Raw genomic sequence first — 20,531 nt, forward strand, 5'->3', positions numbered from 1 at the left:
ATCTTCAAGTAGAGGATACAGAGTATCATCTGCCCTAGCGGGTTTAGTCATTCATTAGGCACGAGGCTGGACTGAATGACTTCTTAAAGTGCCTTTCGGTTTTAGGATTTCATGATCCTACTTTGTCACTTCCTGATTTATAGCTCAAACATCTTCCAGGTTTGCATTTAGGACCTTCTAGCAAAAACCGGTAGCTGTATATTTTATGGCTAGTATCCGAATAGCACCGGTAAATCTCAAATGCACCCATTTCCCATAAATCTGGCGCCATTAAGACTGAGCGGGCCCCAAACCTCTGGGATTAAGAATGCAGACTTGCTAAAGTTTTCTGAGAGAAAGAAGGAAAACTCTCCTTTCCTAAGGGATATAGGGGAGGGGAACCAGTAGTAGGGAAGAAGAGGAACTTGACTACAGGAACGGCAAGTGGTGGATATAGGGAATTTGATCACACCCATCAGCTATCTCCCTTACCTCCCTGCTCCTCTCCCAACTCCTCAGATGGTTTGTATGTACTTAGAGTCTTCTTTCCTCTCACCCTACTCCCTCCTTGATCCACTCCAATCAAGGGCTTGCCCTCTTCACTCCACTGAGCGTGTGCTCTTGCAAGTCATCAGTGGTCTCCTCATAGCTAAGGTCAATGGATGGACCCTTCTCTGTCCCAATCTTGCTTGACTCCTTGGCTGCCTTCACCACTGTTGATCTCTCCCCCGACCTGGAAATGCTTCTGTGACCACTCCTGTCCCAGCTCAGCGACCTCAACCGTGCGTTCTCCACATGGCTCTGTTATGGGTTCTTCATTTTTCTCACTCTACACTCATTCTCTCAGGGAGCTTTCATTTGCTTGCATCATCTCCTTCACGCAGACGATTTCCAAATCTACTTCACCTACCACAGCCTCTCTCCTGCTTTACAATCTCACATGAAGGACCTTCAAGCTAAACAGAACTCATCTTTCCACCTAAACTAACTCCTTCTAACTTTCCCTCCTGTCAGTAACACCATTCTCCCTATCTCAAAAGCCCAGATGTTTGGAGTCGCCTTCCACTATTCATTGTCTTTTAGCTTTGCTGTTCAGTACAACACAATTTTGCCTGTTTCTCCTCCACATTCCTGAATCTGTCTCTTCCCGACCTCACAAAATGGGCACCACCCTGGCTCAAGTTCTCATCACCTCCTCACTGGTCTATTAGCCTCTTCCAATCAGTGCTATTTATTGAGCACTTAAGTGCAGAGCACAGTACCAGGTGCTTAGGAAGTCACAATATAACAGAATTACCAGTCACATTCCCTGTCCATAATGAGTTTACAATCTAGAAGGGGAGATGGGCATTAATATGAATAATTTATAATAGTTGATTTAAAGCTATGTACATAAGTGCTCCCCTCTTTATTCTACAGTACATATTGTTGGCATTTTTTCCCCTTGTTTTTATGGTATTTGTTACATGTGCCAGGCACTGTTCTAAAAGCTGGGATAGATACAAGAAAAGCAGTGTGGCTTAGTGGAGAGAACACGTGTGTCGGAGTCAGAAGGATCTGGGTTCTAATCACAGCTCCACCACTTGTCTGCTGTGTGATCTTGGGAGAGTCACTTAACTTCTCTGTGCTCTGTGCTTCTGTTCCCTCATCTGTAAAATGGAGAATAAGGTCACACAGGAGACGAGTGGCAGAACCGGGATTAGAACCCAGGTCCTTGTGTCTCCCAGGCCTGTGCTCTTTCCACTAGACCACACTGCTTCTCCTGAAATCTCATTCAGCTCACATCTCTCCAACATCTCTGATGATTACCTACCTACCACTGCATCAAGCAAAAACTCACAATTGGCTTCAGAGTTCTCTATCAGCTTTATCCATATCTTACCTTCTACTTCCCTCAACGTTATCGCCGGAGCTCACACTCTTAACTCCACTCAAGCCCAATCTCTAACAGTATCAGAGAAGCAGCGTAGCTCAGTGGAAAGAGACCGGCCTTGGGAGTCAGAGGTCATGGGTTCTAATCCTGGCTCTGCCACTTGTCAGCTGTGTGACTTTGGGCAAGTCACTTCACTTCTCTGAGCCTCAGTTACCTCATCTGTAAAATGGGAATGAAGACTGTGAGCCCCACGTGGGACAACCTGATCACCTTGTATCCCCCCAGCACTTAGAACAGTGCTTTGCACGTAGTAAGTGCTTAACAAATGCCATCATTATTATTATTATTATCTTGCTCTCAATTCACCTGCCAACTCCTGTTCATGTCATTTCCCCTGCCTGAAACTCCCTCCCCTTTCATACCTTCCAGCGACAGGTCTGCTCTCCCCATCTTCAAAGCCTCCCTGAAATCCCATCTCCTCCAGGAATCATTCCCCAATTAATTTTCATCACATGTAAACCTGATAGCTACCCTAAGCTCTTATGAATCCAAAATTAGACTCAGCAATTATTTATTCAGTTATTCTTCCCACAGAACAATAGTTTTGTTTCTTCAAATCCTCATGTCATCTAAATATCATTTCTTATAATCAATTGTTTGACTACAGAATAAGGGATTACATCAGAAGTGGAATATACATAATAATAATAATAATGTTAATAATAATGTTGGTATTTGTTAAGCACTTACTATGTGCCAAGCACCGTTCTAAGGTAATCAGGTTGTCCCACGTGGGGCTCCCAGACTCAATCCCCATTTTGCAGATGAGGGTACTGAGGCACAGAGAAGTTAAGTGACTTGTCCAAAGTTACAGAGCTGGCAAGTGGAGGAGCCAGGATCAGAACCCATGACCACTGACTCTGAAGCCCGTGCTCTTTCTACTGATCCACGCTACTTCTTACTGAGCCACACTGCTTCTTGGCTTCTATCACACCAGATGGAATTCAAGAATATTGTTAAAGACAAATGAAATCTTATTACACTTTGCAAATTTCATAAAAATAAAACTTGAAGTGAACTACTTTACTGGGGTTTTTTGACCTTTCTCTGGCATCACTGATGGTACGGCTCCCAAAGTTATTCTACCTGCAGCACCAGAACTAGAATCCAAGTCTCTTGATTACTATAGCCTTGTTCTTTCAGCTAGACCACCAACAGGGCTGCTTTCACTGTACTCTCCCAAGCACTGCACATAATAGGCACTCAATAAATACTACTGATGGAGTACCATTTTGAGGAGCTGCAAAGTATTATAGATACATTCCGGCTTTGCAACAAAATGTGATTTTCATCAAGCTCATAATAATAAAAAACAACGATAACCTTTTTTTCGCCTCCATTACAAAGAGCAGTTTCAGTCCTCTTTTAATTAACAATGGAGCGGCATTTTGAAGCCCAGCAACCATCATTCCTTGGACACAGAGAATCCTACACGTTTGACCCTGAAACTTTGTACTGTACTTCAAGAAAAATCAGTCTGGGAGTCTCTGTTGTGTATCCAGATAAACTTAAGAGGAAGAAAGATGCTTTTTCCGTGGACTCTGATGACGCCAAGAGCCGAATGATTTATAAGTGTAATCAAATAGCCCAAGGAAGATGAAAGAAGATGCATTCTTTAACATGCCCTGCAGGGAAACTAGACTATGTTCCTCATAACATTCCTTTGATAATAGTTCTGGACAATAGAGCAAGGAAATTCAGGAAATGTTGAGCTTCCCCTAACCCATCCCAAAGAACTCATCTTCTGACCTAAAATGAGATAATTACATTGGATGCACTTTGCCAAGCATTTCTCCTTTTCTTTGAAATCTTAACTTGTTAGAGTGCCAGCTAGTTTTTCATTATTCAGCTTGCAAAGTAAGAGAATGTAAAATGCTTCAGTCAATTTCGATTAACAGTCAAGTAGCTAATAAAGTTGGCAATTTTCTGAAGGACTTCATAATTATAATTGAGGATTAAATCGTAAACCACAACAAATTAAGAAAAAAAACGTGAGGAGAAAGTTAGTGATGAATTTCATATACTTCCCCATGTGACTATAAGAGATGTAATAGGACTGAGGCATTTCCTTTGCATGACAGGGCAGATGATAACGGACTTCTCCTGCTCCCTGGTGCCAGTGGAAGGCTTGATATGTAGTATGAACATTGTGCTTGGCATGCTGGCCTTGGGCTGCATTGGTGTCACTGTAATATATATCCAAACCCATGGTGACGTTTCCACTTAGGGTGGGCATAAGGCCTGGCCACCTCAACTGCCCAGGGTGGTCATCAGATCTCTAGGTCAGTTACGTACATGCTTCCACTCGAGCCACTCAAAACCCACATGGAAGTCGCCTATCAACTCTGTTACACTGTACTCTCCTAAGTGTACAGAGTAACCCATCAGTAAATATAATTGACTGGGAAGATCTTGTAGGATTTCCTGGATCAAAAAGCGAAAAACAAAAAATACTCATATCGGCACCAACATCACCGATATATACTGAGCAACATTTTGTGCCGAACCCTCTCGGCTAGGTACCACGGGAAATCAAAGAGGGTAGATCACTGTCACTGCCCTCGGAGACTTTATAATTTCGTAAGCCTTGGACAAACATCTTCCTCCTCTTCTCCTCTCCCCACAAAAGAAAAAGCCAGGAACCTGCTGTTAGAAAAGCTACGGGCAAAAACGATGGGCACGATATTGACGACGGAGATGATGACGATGAGGGTGATGGAGTTTTCCTTTTAGAATGACAGATGAGTTTTGGTTCAGAGATCAAAAGTCTGCTTGGAGGAATTGATTCTAGTGCCAGTGGTTGGCGCAATTCCCCAGCTAACTTCCTAGGCCCTGCCGGTCATGGACTCACCGGAGCATCGAGTGCAACGACCGAGTAGGTAGACAGGAGGACGACACCAGGTGAAATGCACACAAGGACTTTTTAAATCCAGAACCCCTTTACTGCCCAAGGTGGACAGGCCCAGCGGGAGTCCAGAAAAATATCTGGCCAATGTGGATGGCAAAGTACGCAATGGCTACCAAAGCAACACCTGTTGGGTCCTGGAGTATGGCACGGCATCATCACTATGCTGTGGTTAGGGGCACAGACTCGGAGGGTAAATAACAATAAATATATACATCAGATTACAGAGTTAGGCCTGAGTGATTAAGGCAAGCGCTGAGTTCCCACGTACCTGCTGACCTTTGTTTCCAAGATTTCCTCTTTCTCCCTTCACCCCAGAAACTCCTCTTGGGCCCTAGAAAGTACAATATAGTATATTAGCATATTAAAATGACACCAGGAAGAGGAACGACTCCAAAAACCTGAACGTATCCAAAGTAGAAAACTTATGTTCTTAGTCACTGATAGAAATTGGGTGGAGTAGAACTGATGTGCCACAGCTCGATCTCTCTGTCTCTTTATAGTTGTGGGACAGGGATTCCATCAACACAATGATACATATATGGATAGATGCAAGGCAGCACGGAGGTGAGAGAAGTGGGTATTCTGTCTAGTAATGATGCTTGTCACTCAGATAAGCCAAACCTGGAGAGAGAATAGTGACCCGCTTGCTCTGAGTCTTAATAATGGAAGATTAGGTGGTTTTGGGTAATGATACTGTTTGTTTCTGGTGACTCGGGGCTACGGAATCCCCTGACATGCTGCTTTTCAATCCCACAGCCCCATAATATTTATTCTTGATTAGAAAGTAAAATGTTTTTCTTCTGGTAAGTCATCATCCCACTGAAAATACATACAAGTTCAAGGGGAAGGATTTTTGGAGGGTAATTCCTCTGATAGAGGCCAAAATTCTTCTCGGCAGCTCAAACGTATTTCATTCATTTCAAAAGAATAGAGAAAAATAGTACGGCGACTTTCATCTTCTTGAAAAATAAAGACCTAGATAGAGGACAATTTTTGAAAAATGGCAGTCCAGTTGACGGTCCTTCTCTTATTTCTCCAAAACTACAGGTAGTGTCTAGGGAAATAAAAAAATCTACGGTCATTGTTTCTTAGGCTTCTTCCACATTCCCACCGAATTCTAGCCTGTGCTTTTACTTCAGTCTTCTTTTTCTGGAGGGGTGAGTTTTGCCCTCTTCGGAGCGTCCTCCCTTTCTGTAACATTATAACCCTGTACTTTCCCCTGTGAAAAGATAGAACCGCTCTATACAACTTTTCCAAGATCAGAATTAAAGGGAAGTGGGAGTTCTGGCAGAGAAGCCCGACAGGCGTGCAGCCAGGACCTTGCTGGGCTCTTGGACAGTGCCTTCCAGCAGCATGGAGTCCAGGCCCCTAATCTCACTGGGCAAATTCCCGACAGTTCCCACACACTGGTTCAATATTTCTCTTGGCCTCAGTGCCAATCGGAACATCTGTTTAGATTTGCGAGCACAGCCCTTAGTGTACTTGCCCTCTCACCTTTAATTTCTCAGGTCACCAAGAAAAATTTTCTTTATGTTGCTGAGCCTTCATCTCATTGAACAATTTAAGCCAAAGAATCATCTTCAGTGGGCCTAGGCCCAAAGAAGGAATGTAAAAGATTCCACAAGTCAAAAAAGGGGAATATTCACGAGCTCAAGCCACCCATAGTGATTGCTGGTGAGAAGCACTAGGAGATAGATTGTAGGTTTCTTAATTGGCTTTGATTTTTCAATTCTCTCTCTCCCAAATTTTCATAATTGTTCTCTGAAATTCAGTCTTCACCTGGGGTCCTTTTAATCCTGGTGCTCCTTTCTGACCATCCAAGCCACGAGCTCCTATTCCTCCCTGTGGCAAGAAAGAATCCCATAATTAGATCATTTCCTGATGCAGAAAATAGGATGTCCACGCTCTACTGTTTTATCATCATTACATATACTGGTTATTCAGGTTTTTGCACTTTAACTCCCTTCCCCTCATAATAATTTGAAATGTCCGACTCTGTGCACGAATGTTGTTTTATTAGCTTTTTCATGCACTTAATGAGAGAAATGAACCAATTGTACCTGTGGACCTGTATGACCTCGCCGTCCACTAAGACCCTAAAATGGAAAAAAAAAACACGGAATCCATAAACTCAACCAAAAGCATTTCTTGGGATTAATTGACATAAGCTTAGTATAACCTGCAGCCCTTTCTCATTGTATTCAGACAGCAATGTTTCCTTCTAGACCATGGACCCGTTATGGAGTAAGGATTGTCTCTATCTGCTGCCGAATTGTACTTTCCAAGCGCTCAGTCCAGGGCTCTGCACACAGTAGGCACTCAATAAATACGACTGAATGAAAGAATAAAATCAAACTGAACACTCAATGCATACGGTGGTCTAATATATTGTGCCCTGGGAAAGCAAATGCCGGCAGCTTTCAAGCCCAGATAGGGTGGTGTAGATTGCGAGCCTTTATGCCTTTTTTATTTTAGCTTTTTCAATCCCACTCCGTCGCTACCCAGAGCTGCCGCTTACACAAAGTTACCCTCCAGATCAGGGAGAGGGGGGTGATGGGAAAAATCATCTCTCGGAAAAAATAGCCTTACTTGAAGAATCACGGCTAGCCAGATGGGGAGTCGATATCACAGTACTGCTGAAAGGTGGCTCACCCAGACGGGTGCTGCACGTACCTCGTTTTGCAGAGGTCTTTCCTCATCCCAGCAGTGGGTGTCTGGTAGAAGTTTTACAGTCACGCCATTGCTAGAAACAACCCTTCCAAATCGGCCCGGGGGAAGTAACCATCGTCTGGACAACTGCCCTTACCTGCAATCATTTCACTTTGATGCTCCTGCCATTCTCCAGCTCTGACCTCTCCAGTTTTTGGAAGACAACTGTATTTTCTTTGTGGCTGCTGCTTTTCATGAACACAGTGTGAATGGCTCACGAGAGAATCCTGGGCAGAGACTTGGACTCTCCTTGGCCCATCGCCATTATCCCTTCCACTGCCAATTCTCATTTCTGCCACTGCAGCTCCCATGCTACAACCCGGCCCGCACACTTCACTCCTCTAACGCCAACCTACTCGCTGTACCTCCATCTCATCTATCTCGCCGTTGACCTCTCGCTCACATCCCACCTCCGGCATGGAACGTCCTCCCTCCTCTCAGACAGCCGATTACTCCCTTCATCTTCAAAGCTTTATTGACACATCTCCAAGAGGTCTACCTTCCCTAATTACGCTCTCGTTTTTCTCTTTTCCCACTCTCTCTGCATTGCCCTAATTTGCTCCCTTTATTCACTTCTCCCTCCGGCATTCAGCTTTTACATACATATCTGTAATTTATTTATATAAATGTCTGTCTTCCCTTCTAGAATGTGAGCTCACTGTGGGCAGGGAATGGGTCTACCAACTCTGCTGTACTGTACTCTCCCAAGCCTTAGTACAGTGCTCAGCACACAGTAAGCGCTCGATAAATATGATTAATTATGCAAAAATGAGGCCGGGCAGTTTTGAGCAGGGAGCATGTGCCTTGAGAAAAGATGTGAACAGTGCTGAAGGGAGGTCACAAAGGAGGGTCCACCAGAATTTTCACTCCACCACTAAATCATCAGAATTGCTCAAAAGAGGCAAAATAACTGGTTTGAATTTCATCTCCTTTCATTTTCTTTGTCCTTTAATGGTGGAGGCTCTACGAGGAGTAAAATGGCAAAGAGTTAGCCAGAGGGAAGTGTGAAGCAGCTAGGGCCAGGCTAATCTTAAATGTGAAATCACTGACTAAACCTTAGATGTGAAATCATTTACTGAACATCGACAGTCGGAGAGTTATTTTGGACACGAAAATATTCAAAGTGGTATTTCCTGTTAAATATACATACTGGACACAATCGTAAATGTGAGCGTACTGTTCACCTCTGAAAAGTGACTGAACCCTTCAAGGCCATAGGGCACTATTTGGTACATTATTACTTTCTGGGCACCAAAAAATATCCAATCAAATTCAGCAACCTGACTGCTCTTGTCTCTTCCTACTGACCTCATAAATTCAGGTTAGAGCAAGTGGTATTATCACTATTTCAGTGGATTAAAAAAAACAGATCTGTGCCTTTCTATGATTGCCCAAAAAGTCGATGGCTGAAACATGACAAAAACTAAGCTTTCACAGCTTCTCTCATCCAGCAAACTAATGGTGGCTACTATTCTTAAAAGACTATCCTTTCCACACTTCTCCACAGACACACAGCCAGCCTGCATATTTTCGCAGGAACTTTCCTAAACATTTTTGATGAGAAGAGAAGGGGTCCTGTAGGAGTCCAGTTGGGCCAGAGCTGCCTTCCAGGTACTTTTTGGGTGAGAATCTTCTGTTTTGCTGTCCCCCCTTCCTTACCTCGACTCCTTCATCGCATACACCAACAGAACGGCCAGACGCTAACGGCGCCTAGCCGTGACTTTCAAACCCCCAATATGTGAGGGGGCGATTTGGATGATGAAAATACTGGTCAGGAAGCCAGGCATTATATTTAAAAGGGATCCAATTTAAGCAATACTCACTGAGATTACCTACCCCCTTTCAGAATGATCTAATTCCTGCAACTTCAGCATTTCATTCTCCCCCATACCAAGCTGGTTATTGTTTGTCAGTTAATGTTTTTTAAATTGAGATCATTAGTCACGCTCTTCAAGGCAGAAAAGCCTTGGCTAATGCAATAATGTGTCCTCAGCAGCACTAAGTTAGTGTTATTAGTAATAATAATAGTATTTAAGTGCTTTCTATGTGCCAGGCACTGTACTAAGTGCTGGAGTGGATACAAGCAAATTGGATTGGACCCAGTCTCTGTCCCACGTGGGGCTCACAGTCTCAATCCCCATTTTACTGATGAGGACACTGAGGCCCAGAAAAGTGAAGTGACTTGCCCAATGTCACACAGTAGACAATACAGTGTTCTTCTGAGTGACTATCTTGTTACACGCTAAACCTTGGCCCTGTACTGTCTTTCATTTACTTAGCTGCATCAATAAGAGGAATATACATTCACGGCAAACAGAGATGCCTTTCAATTAATTCCATTATTCTCTTCTGTTTGAAAAATGGTGATATAAAATTGGTTTGCATTTCTCTCCCCTTATGTTAACTCTTATTTTTCAATTTTGAGGAAGGAAGTGGATCTGGCATAGAAGACTAGGAAACAGACTGAGAATTCTGAAAAATGCTGCAGTAATTCCAAGCAAAAAAAAAAAAAAAAGAACAAATCCCATATGGAATCCGCAGCTAAATACCAAAAATTCAAGCTCTTCTTGTATGCACCTCATTAATAACATTTTATCCTACAGAATGTCAGGTTTTTGTTTTTCTCTTTAACAACTTCCACACTGGGAATATGAATTCATCTGAAAACACATTCCTCGCAGAATGAACTTCAGCTCCATCTCTATGTGGGAGACCAGATTATCTCAAAATACTCAGGGCTAAGAATTGCTCTCAGACACTGACGGAGAACATCTACTGCTAAAATCAAGCATCAGAGGGTAGAGTATGGCATGAATATTGGCGGGGTGAGGGGAGGGAGGGGAGCAACCCCCACTTCAAGCCTCAGAGGTTAGAATTCCCTTTTCTTGCTCCTGTCCCAAACTGATTAAATTCTATTGCAACTCCCTTCCTGCATGGGCTCTGGACAGTACGCCAAGCTCAGAGAAAACTTCTTAGGGCTTGCCAACATCATTTCATGTGGACCCAGCGAACCACCAAGATATTTTGAGAATTATATCCACTTTGTATCACCATAAATGCTTCCAAGAGTTTGAACCCAAATACTTCCCACCAACTTTTCAACAGAAAAAAGGAAAAGTAATTCATACCAAAAAGATCATAGATCAAAAGGGAGTTGGTCTCCTGGACCAGAGTGATTGGAAGGGGAGTTGAGGAAAGAGCCTAGGAGAAGGGCAACTAAAATAACTTGGGGATGGTCTCTGGAAAATAGAAAAAAAACCAGTCTGAGGTTCTGGAAAACCATAAAGGGTGAGGAAAAGGATGGCTCAGAATTTCTGCTTTTCAAATCTCAAAATTAGGACTAGTGGTGCCTTGAAGACAGAGAGGGCAAGATGATATTTCTTCACATAGTTAAGTGCAAATCAATCAAAGCCATTTCTCCAGTAATTGGGGCAAACAAGAAATTACGAACATGCTCAAGAGGGTGTAGCTAAATCTATAGAGGTGGGTCTTCAGTGGGTTCTTAGAGGGCGGAATTAGGACTCAACCCCCTCGAGAAGGACGTAGCTAAATTCAAAGACAATAGACCCGTAGTGGGTTAAGGAGGGAAAAATGTAGACCGCTCGAAGGTGCACTATGTGGACGGATGCCAAGGAAGACAGCCATCTATCTCACGGTTCTTTGCGTGGCTCCAGCAGATGCTTGGACAGACACCACATGGCTCTTCTCGGGTCTTAAATTCAGTTTCCGGAGGTTATAAATAACCCGATTGAATGGCTAGTCGGAGCTCTGCGCCTCTGCATTCCCAGATTCCCTCCAAATTCCTCTACGACTTCTCTAGATAGCCCACCTCTAGTTCGAGGCACAGGGTTAAAACTAAATGCACTGAAGCAGAAGCAGTATGGCCTGGTGGAAAGAGCCCAGATCTGGGAGTAAGAGAACCTGGGTTCTAATCCCGGCTCAGCCACTTGTCGTGTGAACTTGGGCAAATCACTTAACTTCTCTGCGCCTCAGTTCCCTCATCTGCAAAATGGGGATTCAATAACTGTTCTCCCTCAGACTGTACGTGCAACGTTGGACCTGATTATTTTGTATTTGTCACAACGCTTAGTATAGTGGTTGGCACATAGTAAGCACTTAACGAATGCTATAATTATTATTATTAATAACAAAGCGAAGAAGCATCATGGCCTGGAGGAAAGACTACAGGCCTGGGAGTCAGAGGACCTGGGTTTTAATTCTGACAATTGCCTGCTGTATGACCTTTGGCAAGTCATGTAACTTCCTTTTGACATAATTTTCTCATCTGTAAAATGGGGATTAAATCTATTCTCTCTCCTACCTTGATTGTGAGCCCCATGTGGGATGGGGACCGTGTCTAGCCTGATTAACTTGTATCTACTCCTGCACTCATAACAGCATTTGAATCATACTAAGCACTCAAATATAATAGTTACAATGACTACAACAGCAACACAGGTCAGAACCATATTTGATCTACTTGAAGAGTTCTTACAGGGTTTCCTTTGGAGCCTGGTATTCCTGGTTCTCCTGGTTGACCTCTGGTACCCTATCAAAAACAAAACAAACAAAAAAGGAGTTGTGCATTCATTCATTCGATTGCATTTATTGAGTGTTGACTGTGTGCAAAGCACTGAACTAAGCACTTGGGAGAGTACAAGATAACAGACATTCCGTGCCCACAACCAGCTTACAGTCTAGGGTGCATTACAGTGACACCAAATTCTTTACTCTTTCCCGTCAAAATATAAATATGCAGCACACCAAGGAGGCAAATGGGTATGTGCCAACAGAAAATATTTTCACTTCAGGACTTTTTTTTTTTTTTGCCTCCAGCTGACACAGATCAATTCCCCTTAAATGGAAATGAGAACCGGAGGGGTAGAAAACCGACTGAATGACTTCATCCAGTTTTTGTTGCCGTCCAATTTCTTTTCTTTAGACATTACAGTACATATCAAATTGGTTCCTTTTTCACATGCAATTTCTTGTCGATGAAGTGTGGTACGTATCAATCAAGATGCTATCATTTTTTGTTCATGTCATATGGGTTATGACAAGTCATCCAGGACTTGTTCCTTTTGGCTAAACCAGAGTGTCACTCACATCGATTATACTCATGGGAAGCAGCGTGGCTCAGTGGAAAGAGCCCGGGCTTGGGAGTCAGAGGTCATGGCTTTGAATCCCGGCTGTGACACTTGTCAGTTGGGTGACTGTGGGCAAGTCACTTAACTTCTCTGTGCCTCAGTTACCTCGTCTGTAAAATGGGGATTAAGACTGTGAGCCTCACGTGGGACAGCCTGATTACCCTGTATCTACCCCAGCACACTTAGAACAGTGCTCTGCACATAGTAAGTGCTTCACAAATACCAACATCATTATTATTACTATTATTATTATTAATCAGGTTGTCCCAAGTGGGGCTCACAGTCAATCCCCATTTTATAGATGAAGTCACCGAGGCCCAGAGAAGTGACTTGCCCAAAGTTACACAGCAGACAAGTGGCGGAATTAGAATCCACAACCTCTGACTCCCAAGCCCACGCTCCTTCCACTAAGCCACGCTGCTTCTCTGAACTGCTCCTTCCTCTTCAGTCCTGCCACTGAAGCAGGTTTGGGTCAGGGGCCAGAATAATGGAAGCGCAAAGGGTTCTCCATGTACTTCTTGGAAACATAGCTGTCCAGCTTGGATATCCCCAGTCCCCTGGCACAAATAAGACATTTTGGGTTGCCTGGGCCAGGCGGAGTTACGGGGTGCTCCAGGGGGTCCACAGGGGTCTCCCTGGGCAGGACTGAGGCAAGCCCGTGCCCACCCACCCCAAATGGCATTTGCACATTTTTCTTAAGTCTTCTTTTACCAAGGCTCATTTAACAAGCTCTGCCAAGCATATGCGGTGTGACCTTGGGCAAGTCACTTCACTTTTCTATGCCTCAGTTTTCCAGCTCTGCCACCTGTCTGCTGTGTGACCTTGGGCAAGCTATTTAACTTCTCTGTGCCTCAGTTACCTCATCTGTAAAATGGGGATTAAGACTGTGAGCCCCACGTGGGACAACCTGATTATCTTGGATCTACCTCAGTGTTTAAAACAGTGCTTGGCACAAAGTAAATGCTTAACAAATACCATCATCATTATTACTATTTCCCCATCTGCAAAATAGGGATTAAATACCTGTTTGCCCTCCTACTTAGACTCTGAGCCCCATGTGGGACAGGGACTATGTCCAATCCAATTAACTTGCATCTACTCCAAGATTTAGAACAGTACTTGACACATAGTAAGTGCTTAAAAATACCATCTTAAAAGATATTCTTCTCTCTGCAAATTATTTTAATGCCTATCTCCCCGTCTAGATTGCAAGCTCTTTGAAGGCAGAAGTCATTCCTGTTAACGCCCTTGTAGTCACAAATTCTAAGTAGTGCTCTGCACACAGTTGATGCTCAATAAATACTACTGACTGACTGATAAACCCTTCAAGCAGCCCCGATCTATTAATCACCACCCTAACTCCATTAAAGGGACACATCTCCAGGTTACAAATGGAGCAACTCAGGGAAAGAATGGTAGAGAAACTTCATAATTTCAGAGTTAGAGCCAGGAACAAAAACCAACTCTCCTGTTTCCAGGGAAGTAAGATATCCTGGAACACGGTGCTCCTGCGACGACAGTTGACCTCCTAGTTTTAAGCAATTCTGTCTCATATTCCAAATTTAATTTTTCTTAAATTCATATTCAAATGACAAAGTTGTTATCCGGACAAATTTCAAAGAGAAAGTCCTGCTTACTTGTGTTCCCCTTTCTCCTTTAGAGCCTGGGGGTCCCCTGAAATCACTGTCCAATCCAGGATTACCCTGAGAAAAGAGCAAGGCGTTTTATTGAACTATCAGTCACTTTGATTTCTTTAAGGGCACATCGTTATACGCTTTCTCCTTCAGAACTACCAAGTAGTTAAAACCCTCGGAAAGGAAGTCAGCAGAAAGAGACCCACGCGGTTAGAAACCGCTATAGAGAAAAACGGACACAGTTCGAAGAGGTTTGCTTTCTTGGAGTGAGCTTCAAAAAGCAAGCGTATTTTCCCTCTAGTACCCATTAGCTCTTTGAGCCATTTTAAATCTTCAATAGATGAGTGAGAACCTCGCGGAGTCCGTTTAGATGAGTTCCAGCCCAACAAAGTTTTACTTAGTAATGCAAAATACTAGCTTACTAATGGCAGTCCAAGTGCTGGAAACCGTCCATGCAGCTGCCAAAAGGTTCCCCACTTCAAACCAGAGACCAACTGACCCCACATCTCACTGATCACCTTACAATTAGCCAGAGAACCATCCTGGAGAATGGCTTTATTCCATGGAGGAAGTTCTCTTGAGTTCTAGGGCAGAAAGAGCCTCAAATTCAATCTATTCATGTTATTATTCTATCCAATTAGAGAAATTAAGATCATCATTTAATCCCAGGTAGCACAAAGTAGATTTCCAGGCTCACAGAACAATCCTTAGATATACGTTTGGGAATAACCTTTGTCAAACATTATATTTGGATGAAGGATTTTTTTTTGTCCCATCCGCAAGAAGCCTTCTTTGAATGGGCTGCATGCACTATTTCTGCAAGGTTACTGCTTGGGACTCAGGCAGCTCCTAGACTTTCCTTCATGAGAAAAGTTGACGCTGAATTAGAGCACAGATGCTGCCTTGGAAACGTACAGGCTCGCCTCTTATGCCTTTCTGACCGCGGTCACCGGGGAGTCCTCTGAATCCTGGGTTGCCCTGAAAATAATAAAGTGCTGAATGAGAATTGGGAGGAGTTAAACATTTTTTCCCCCTAACGCACATTTCCCTCTGATTGTAATATTTTTTTCCTGACAAAGAGCCAGCGACTAGCTTCGGGAATTTCTACGACTCTTCTTCAACGTGATTATGATCGTTCATCTACAGCACAGTACTTTACGGGTACCCAAAGATCTGTTCTTGAATTCAGGAGCCCAAGCATGAAGAAAGGGCCTCTAGGAATGTAAACTATTTAAAAGAGTAAATGTGGAAAAAGTCACCTGGGAGCCATCATCACCCTTTTCCCCTTTCCTTCCAGGAAGTCCAGAGTAGCCCTAAAAACAACGGAAAAGAAAAATGAAAAAAATTAAATTCATCTTTTCTCAGTAAGAGAGCACGTGCCTCTCCAACATAAAGAGGAAAAGGTTCTACCTGTTCTCCAATGATTCCGTCAATCCCACCATCTCCAGCTTCTCCCTGAAAAGTCAAAATAAAAAGCCATTCAATCCTGGGCTGACTAACTACAATGAAATCGAAGTGCCTAGGATTTACACCAGATACCTCAGCTAGGAGAACCTACGTGGCAATACGAACCTAGGAATGAACCGTGATTTCTAAAACTAGCTTCCATACCTTCTCTCCAAGAAGTCCCCGGTCTCCCTGAAATACAACAGGGATTTGTTTAATTTCAGGAGCTGATCTCAGATTATGTTAAAACATCGTGGGTTGGTTTAAAATTGTGTTTCCAAGCAGATCCTTACCTTAGGGCCTCGGGTCCCAGAGCACCCCTTAGAGCCTTGTTCTCCAATTGGTCCACTCAGTCCCCTTTCCCCCTAAAAGTAAAAGACAATGTGAATCTGCTGTAGAACTTAACTTCTATATTGCTACTTAAAGCAGTAGCATAGGAACTGTCCCTCATATCAATCAGCCGAAGTAAGAAATGGTAGGGAATTGGTCAGGCCACCAAAACAATACCAAAATCTGGGTTGGGGCTGGCTAAAATGAGACGTAGAAACTAGACCCTAAACATAGAGGATTTTCAAGTGACCGAGGAAACAGTGAACACAAATTAAGGCACCTAGGTTATGCAACAGCAAATATGAGGTGCAATAAGTGGATTTTGTAAGTGAACAGTGGAGTCTCTAATCCTTCCTGTTTCTAGGAAGGATTCCTGAAGAAGATGGAACCAGTGGAAGGGAGAGTGACTTGTGAGCTGGAGGAGGGAAAAGACTCTCTAGGAAAACGGGAAAAAGGGAATATTGGGTAGATTTGTCTAGAAGAAAGAGGAGTTAAAAGAGACAAGGCAAGAGTGGAACCCCAGAGTGGTTGGATAAAGGGCATTGGAGGAGATTGGAGAATAACTGAAAGCCATTCAGAAGTTAATTGACAGCTTCTAGTATAGGGGTAGGATAGTTCAAGAGCCTGATTTAGTCAGTCAATCATATTAATTATTAGTAATAATAATAATGATGGTATTTGTTAAGCACTTACTATGTGCCGAGCACTGTTCTAAGCAGTGGGGGAGAAACAAGATCATCAGGTTGTCCCATGTGGGGCTCCCAGTCTTAATCCCCATTTTACAGATGAGGTAACCGGAGGCCCAGAGAAAAGAGGTGACTTGCCCAAAGTCACACAGCTGACAACTAGCGGAGCCGGAATTAGAACCTGCAACCTCTGACTCCCAAGCCCGGGCTCTTTCCCCTAAGCCATGCTGCTTCTCCAGTGAGTGCATACCGTGTGCAGAGCACCGTACTAAGTGCTGGAGAGAGTACAATATTAGAGAGTTGGTCAACGATTTCCCTGTCCACAGGAAGCTTACAGTTCAGAGATAGTTCACAGCCTAGAGGGCTTGGGAGGAGAACAGAATCAAGGCTGAGAAGGGCAGCTTGAATCTGGTCCTCCTTCTGGGGGCAGGAGAGGTGGTGTGGGCTGAGTGTGTATGGGATGACCCCTCCTTGCGCCCCAAGGTTCATGGGAGAGGGTGGCTGGTTGTTATCATTTTTACTTAGATTGGACTAAAAGGCTGAACAATAGGAGACCCCTTATTTTAAGAATTTAAGCTTCGACGGTTCACAAAGACCTAATTTCAGGGCCGGGTTATCTCCATGGGCAGCCCCTCTCGGCCTTCAGTGACAACCCCTCTTCACCCTCCTAGGATCCAGCAGGAAATAGGTCCAGGAAAGAGAGAGAGCACGGTTGGGGCCGTATCATCTCAGAGCAGTTCCTTGATCTCCATGAAGACTGGCAAAGGAAGGCAACCTGAGAAACCCTATTTCTCTGATGATCTCGGAAGCTCTTGCATCTCTCTCCAGAGGTGATAACGACACTGTAGATCTTTACCCCCATGTTAATAGGAGGGCAGGAAGGAGAGGTGATATAATCCCCCAAAGGACTCCACGTTTTCTGGGTAGACATGTTCTGCAGAGTAAATCAGATCAGCAATAAAAAATGACTCACCATTTCTCCCTCTTCTCCTAGGTACCCTTCGCTGCCTTTTAATCCTGGACGTCCCTAAAAAGAAGAACCGGGAGAACACATATATCACCAATCTACTTGGCATTACTTATTTTCCAATAAGAGACCATACATCATAAAAAAAAAATCCCAAGATCATGCTGTCTAGATATTCCACTTTCAATGCTTAGAGTTCCGATGCAGGCAAATAGCCTACTGAATTGAGGATCTATAAATACCATACACATATAGCGAGGTACTATTTAAAAAATTTTTTTTGCAGCTCGAACATTGAGTAGAAAAACATTATACTCAAGTTACACAAAAATCAAATTCTCAGACAAGACTATAAAAATACTTTGCAGAGACATACCCAATCTGCTCTGTAAATAACCACAGGATGCAATGAATTTTTCATATAATGAAAAAATAAACCCCATTTGTACCAAACACATAACCCTGATGCATGCATGTAGGTTTGTAAGATTATAAACATACCATTTTTACTGATTTAAAAATAAATATTTTCAAATAGATATTTTACAATTATGGATGTGGGAGCATTTTGCACTTGACCTGGGTTTTGTATCAGAAACGTGTTACTATATTTTGGGTGAAATAAGCTGAAGAGTCTTCTACTACTGATGAATTATGAAATTGGACATACTTTTTATTAAGACTGCTCAAATTATATTTTCCCCTTCATTTCAAAAACCAGTTATGGGTTTTAGGAGAAGAAAAAACTAAATGAATAGTAAACTCTGTCCTGTAGATAGTTAAATGAATGGGGGCACAACTTTCCTATTCTAACAAAATCTGTATTGTAAGTGCTGGTCAATTATTTTCCGGGCAGCAATCTTTCCTGAGTCTAATGTACAATCTACAGGACAGTAATTTATCTCAAATATCAAGAGCCATTTATTGGCAATGGACAGGTCAACAGAGTTACTCCAAATGGTGGTCAACAGAATCCTAGAGAATGGAAAAGACCACTACTCTAGTCCTTAGCTAAGAGTGTCCTACTCTGAAGGACAGATTCAATCCAAAAGGAAGTCCAAATCTGACTCACTCTATTTCCTGGTTTCCCCAGCTCTCCATGTAGACCATTTTCTCCAGAACATTTGCACAGCAAACAGCAGCACGTTCTCTCAGCAACGTTGGCCTTGAAGGAGAGAATTTCTTTTGGTAATATATTCTTTCCAAATTGCAGACATTTCAGCATATTTCAAACATGCAACAAGCATACTACACTTTGAAAATTGGAGTGTTACCTGAAAAATGATAAACCCTTTAAAATGAACTCTTGGTTTCTCCCCCAATAAAGATACCACAGGAAAAAAAAATCTAAATGATGTCTTTGTATGACTCACCAGGTGCCTCGACAGCCTGCTGTCCAGATCTCTCATTCCCAGTGTCAACTGAGTTCTATAGTCAAATCCTTTCCCAAATTCAATGTACAGAAGTTCCTCTACATCTCGTGAATCAGAGGTTCCTTCCAGGGCAACAGTTATCAGAGCATTTAGCCCTATTAAAAAACAGAAGTTATAGTTCTCTAAGGGCGGTGATCTCTATTAATGGGAGCCATCTATACATTAATATCTTAACATCACTCTTTTCAGAAAAGAGACCTGAATTAGATTGAGCTAGCAGAACCTACTTCATATTCTGCTTTGAAATTACTTCCAAGACTCTGGGGTGTAATTGTCAAGTGACGACTCTGTAGTAAGATTCCATTTGAATTGATTTCTTGTAAAACGACTGGATAGGTGTTTATGGAAGTATGGAATATAACTTTTCGGGTCCCTAGGTGCTTGACTTTCACCACTTTAACATACAAAGACTAGACATTCTCCCTAATTACAACGCCTTTCCCTGAAATCAACAAGGAAAAGAAAGCTGCTTGGAGTTAAGACTGAAAAGATACGTTGATTTTTTTTTGTCGTTTTCTTATTCTATTTGTTGAGCACTTACGTTGTGTCAAGCACTGCTCTGTGAGCTGGGATAGATACAAGCTAATTAGGATGGACACGGTCCCTGTCTCACGTGGGGCTTGCGATCTTAATCCCCACTTTACAGATGAGGTAACTGAAGCAGAGAGAAGTTAAGTGACTGGCCCAAGGTCACACAACAGGCAAGTGACAGAGGGGAATAAAACCCTGGTCCTTCTGACTCACTGGCCGGGCTCTATCCACGAAGCCTCGCTGCTTGTACTAGTTCAACGGCTTCAGACCTATTGCTCCATTAGGTTCCAGTTTGCAAAAATTGTAGGAATCGTGAGAACCATGGAGGTTTCGACAATGACAGGTGAAATCCTGGTGTAGACAGTATTTACAGGTCCCCCCGCCTCCAAGGATGGGGGTGTAAGAGGTTTTATGTGGCCCACTTCTGAGTCAGAGTTCAACATTAAGAAAGGGACCACCAGGACTTGAAAAATATAAATGTTGAGATGTGATTTCCTCATAAAAAATAGATTGGAAGGAAAAAAAGGGTGATAATTATGAAAGCCACATAGAGGCTTTTGAGTCTAGGATAAAGTTCTCTCATAAAAGGCAAATTGGCTGTCTGCACCATGGTTTTTCTGTCATCATCTGTTCTGCGACACTCACCCAATCTGGATTAGAAGTAGGTCACTGTAATTTTAGATATTAAACTTTGGGAAAGGATTACAATCAAGGAGGGGAGGATTTACAAGACACTGTCAGTGCAAAATGCCTACCTCAGAAACATAATTTGGAAAGGTCCTGGAGGGGCTGAGAATGGGTGGCAGGGAAAAGGGGGTGGGGAGGGAA

The 20,531-nt window shown here is 43.0% G+C and overlaps 1 protein-coding gene across 2 annotated transcripts in view; it reads right to left on the minus strand.

Annotated features, from left to right (window-relative positions):
- COL6A6 (collagen type VI alpha 6 chain) overlaps positions 1 to 20,531 on the minus strand; it is an 86,460-nt gene that overhangs the window by 26,615 nt on the left and 39,314 nt on the right. For both annotated transcript variants that reach the window (XM_007666174.2, XM_007666173.3), the window contains 13 exons: positions 19,113 to 19,267; positions 18,812 to 18,904; positions 17,746 to 17,799; positions 16,050 to 16,121; positions 15,922 to 15,948; positions 15,721 to 15,765; positions 15,570 to 15,623; positions 15,226 to 15,288; positions 14,314 to 14,379; positions 12,025 to 12,078; positions 6,881 to 6,916; positions 6,600 to 6,662; positions 5,089 to 5,151 (listed from right to left, as the gene is read on the minus strand). In XM_007666174.2, the coding sequence (XP_007664364.2) occupies positions 5,089 to 5,151; positions 6,600 to 6,662; positions 6,881 to 6,916; positions 12,025 to 12,078; positions 14,314 to 14,379; positions 15,226 to 15,288; positions 15,570 to 15,623; positions 15,721 to 15,765; positions 15,922 to 15,948; positions 16,050 to 16,121; positions 17,746 to 17,799; positions 18,812 to 18,904; positions 19,113 to 19,267 (845 nt within the window). The remainder of the gene's footprint in view (positions 1 to 5,088; positions 5,152 to 6,599; positions 6,663 to 6,880; positions 6,917 to 12,024; positions 12,079 to 14,313; positions 14,380 to 15,225; positions 15,289 to 15,569; positions 15,624 to 15,720; positions 15,766 to 15,921; positions 15,949 to 16,049; positions 16,122 to 17,745; positions 17,800 to 18,811; positions 18,905 to 19,112; positions 19,268 to 20,531) is intronic.

The sequence above is a fragment of the Ornithorhynchus anatinus genome, chromosome 8, assembly GCF_004115215.2.
Source record: "Ornithorhynchus anatinus isolate Pmale09 chromosome 8, mOrnAna1.pri.v4, whole genome shotgun sequence".
In the NCBI taxonomy this organism is placed as follows: Eukaryota; Metazoa; Chordata; class Mammalia; order Monotremata; family Ornithorhynchidae; genus Ornithorhynchus; species Ornithorhynchus anatinus.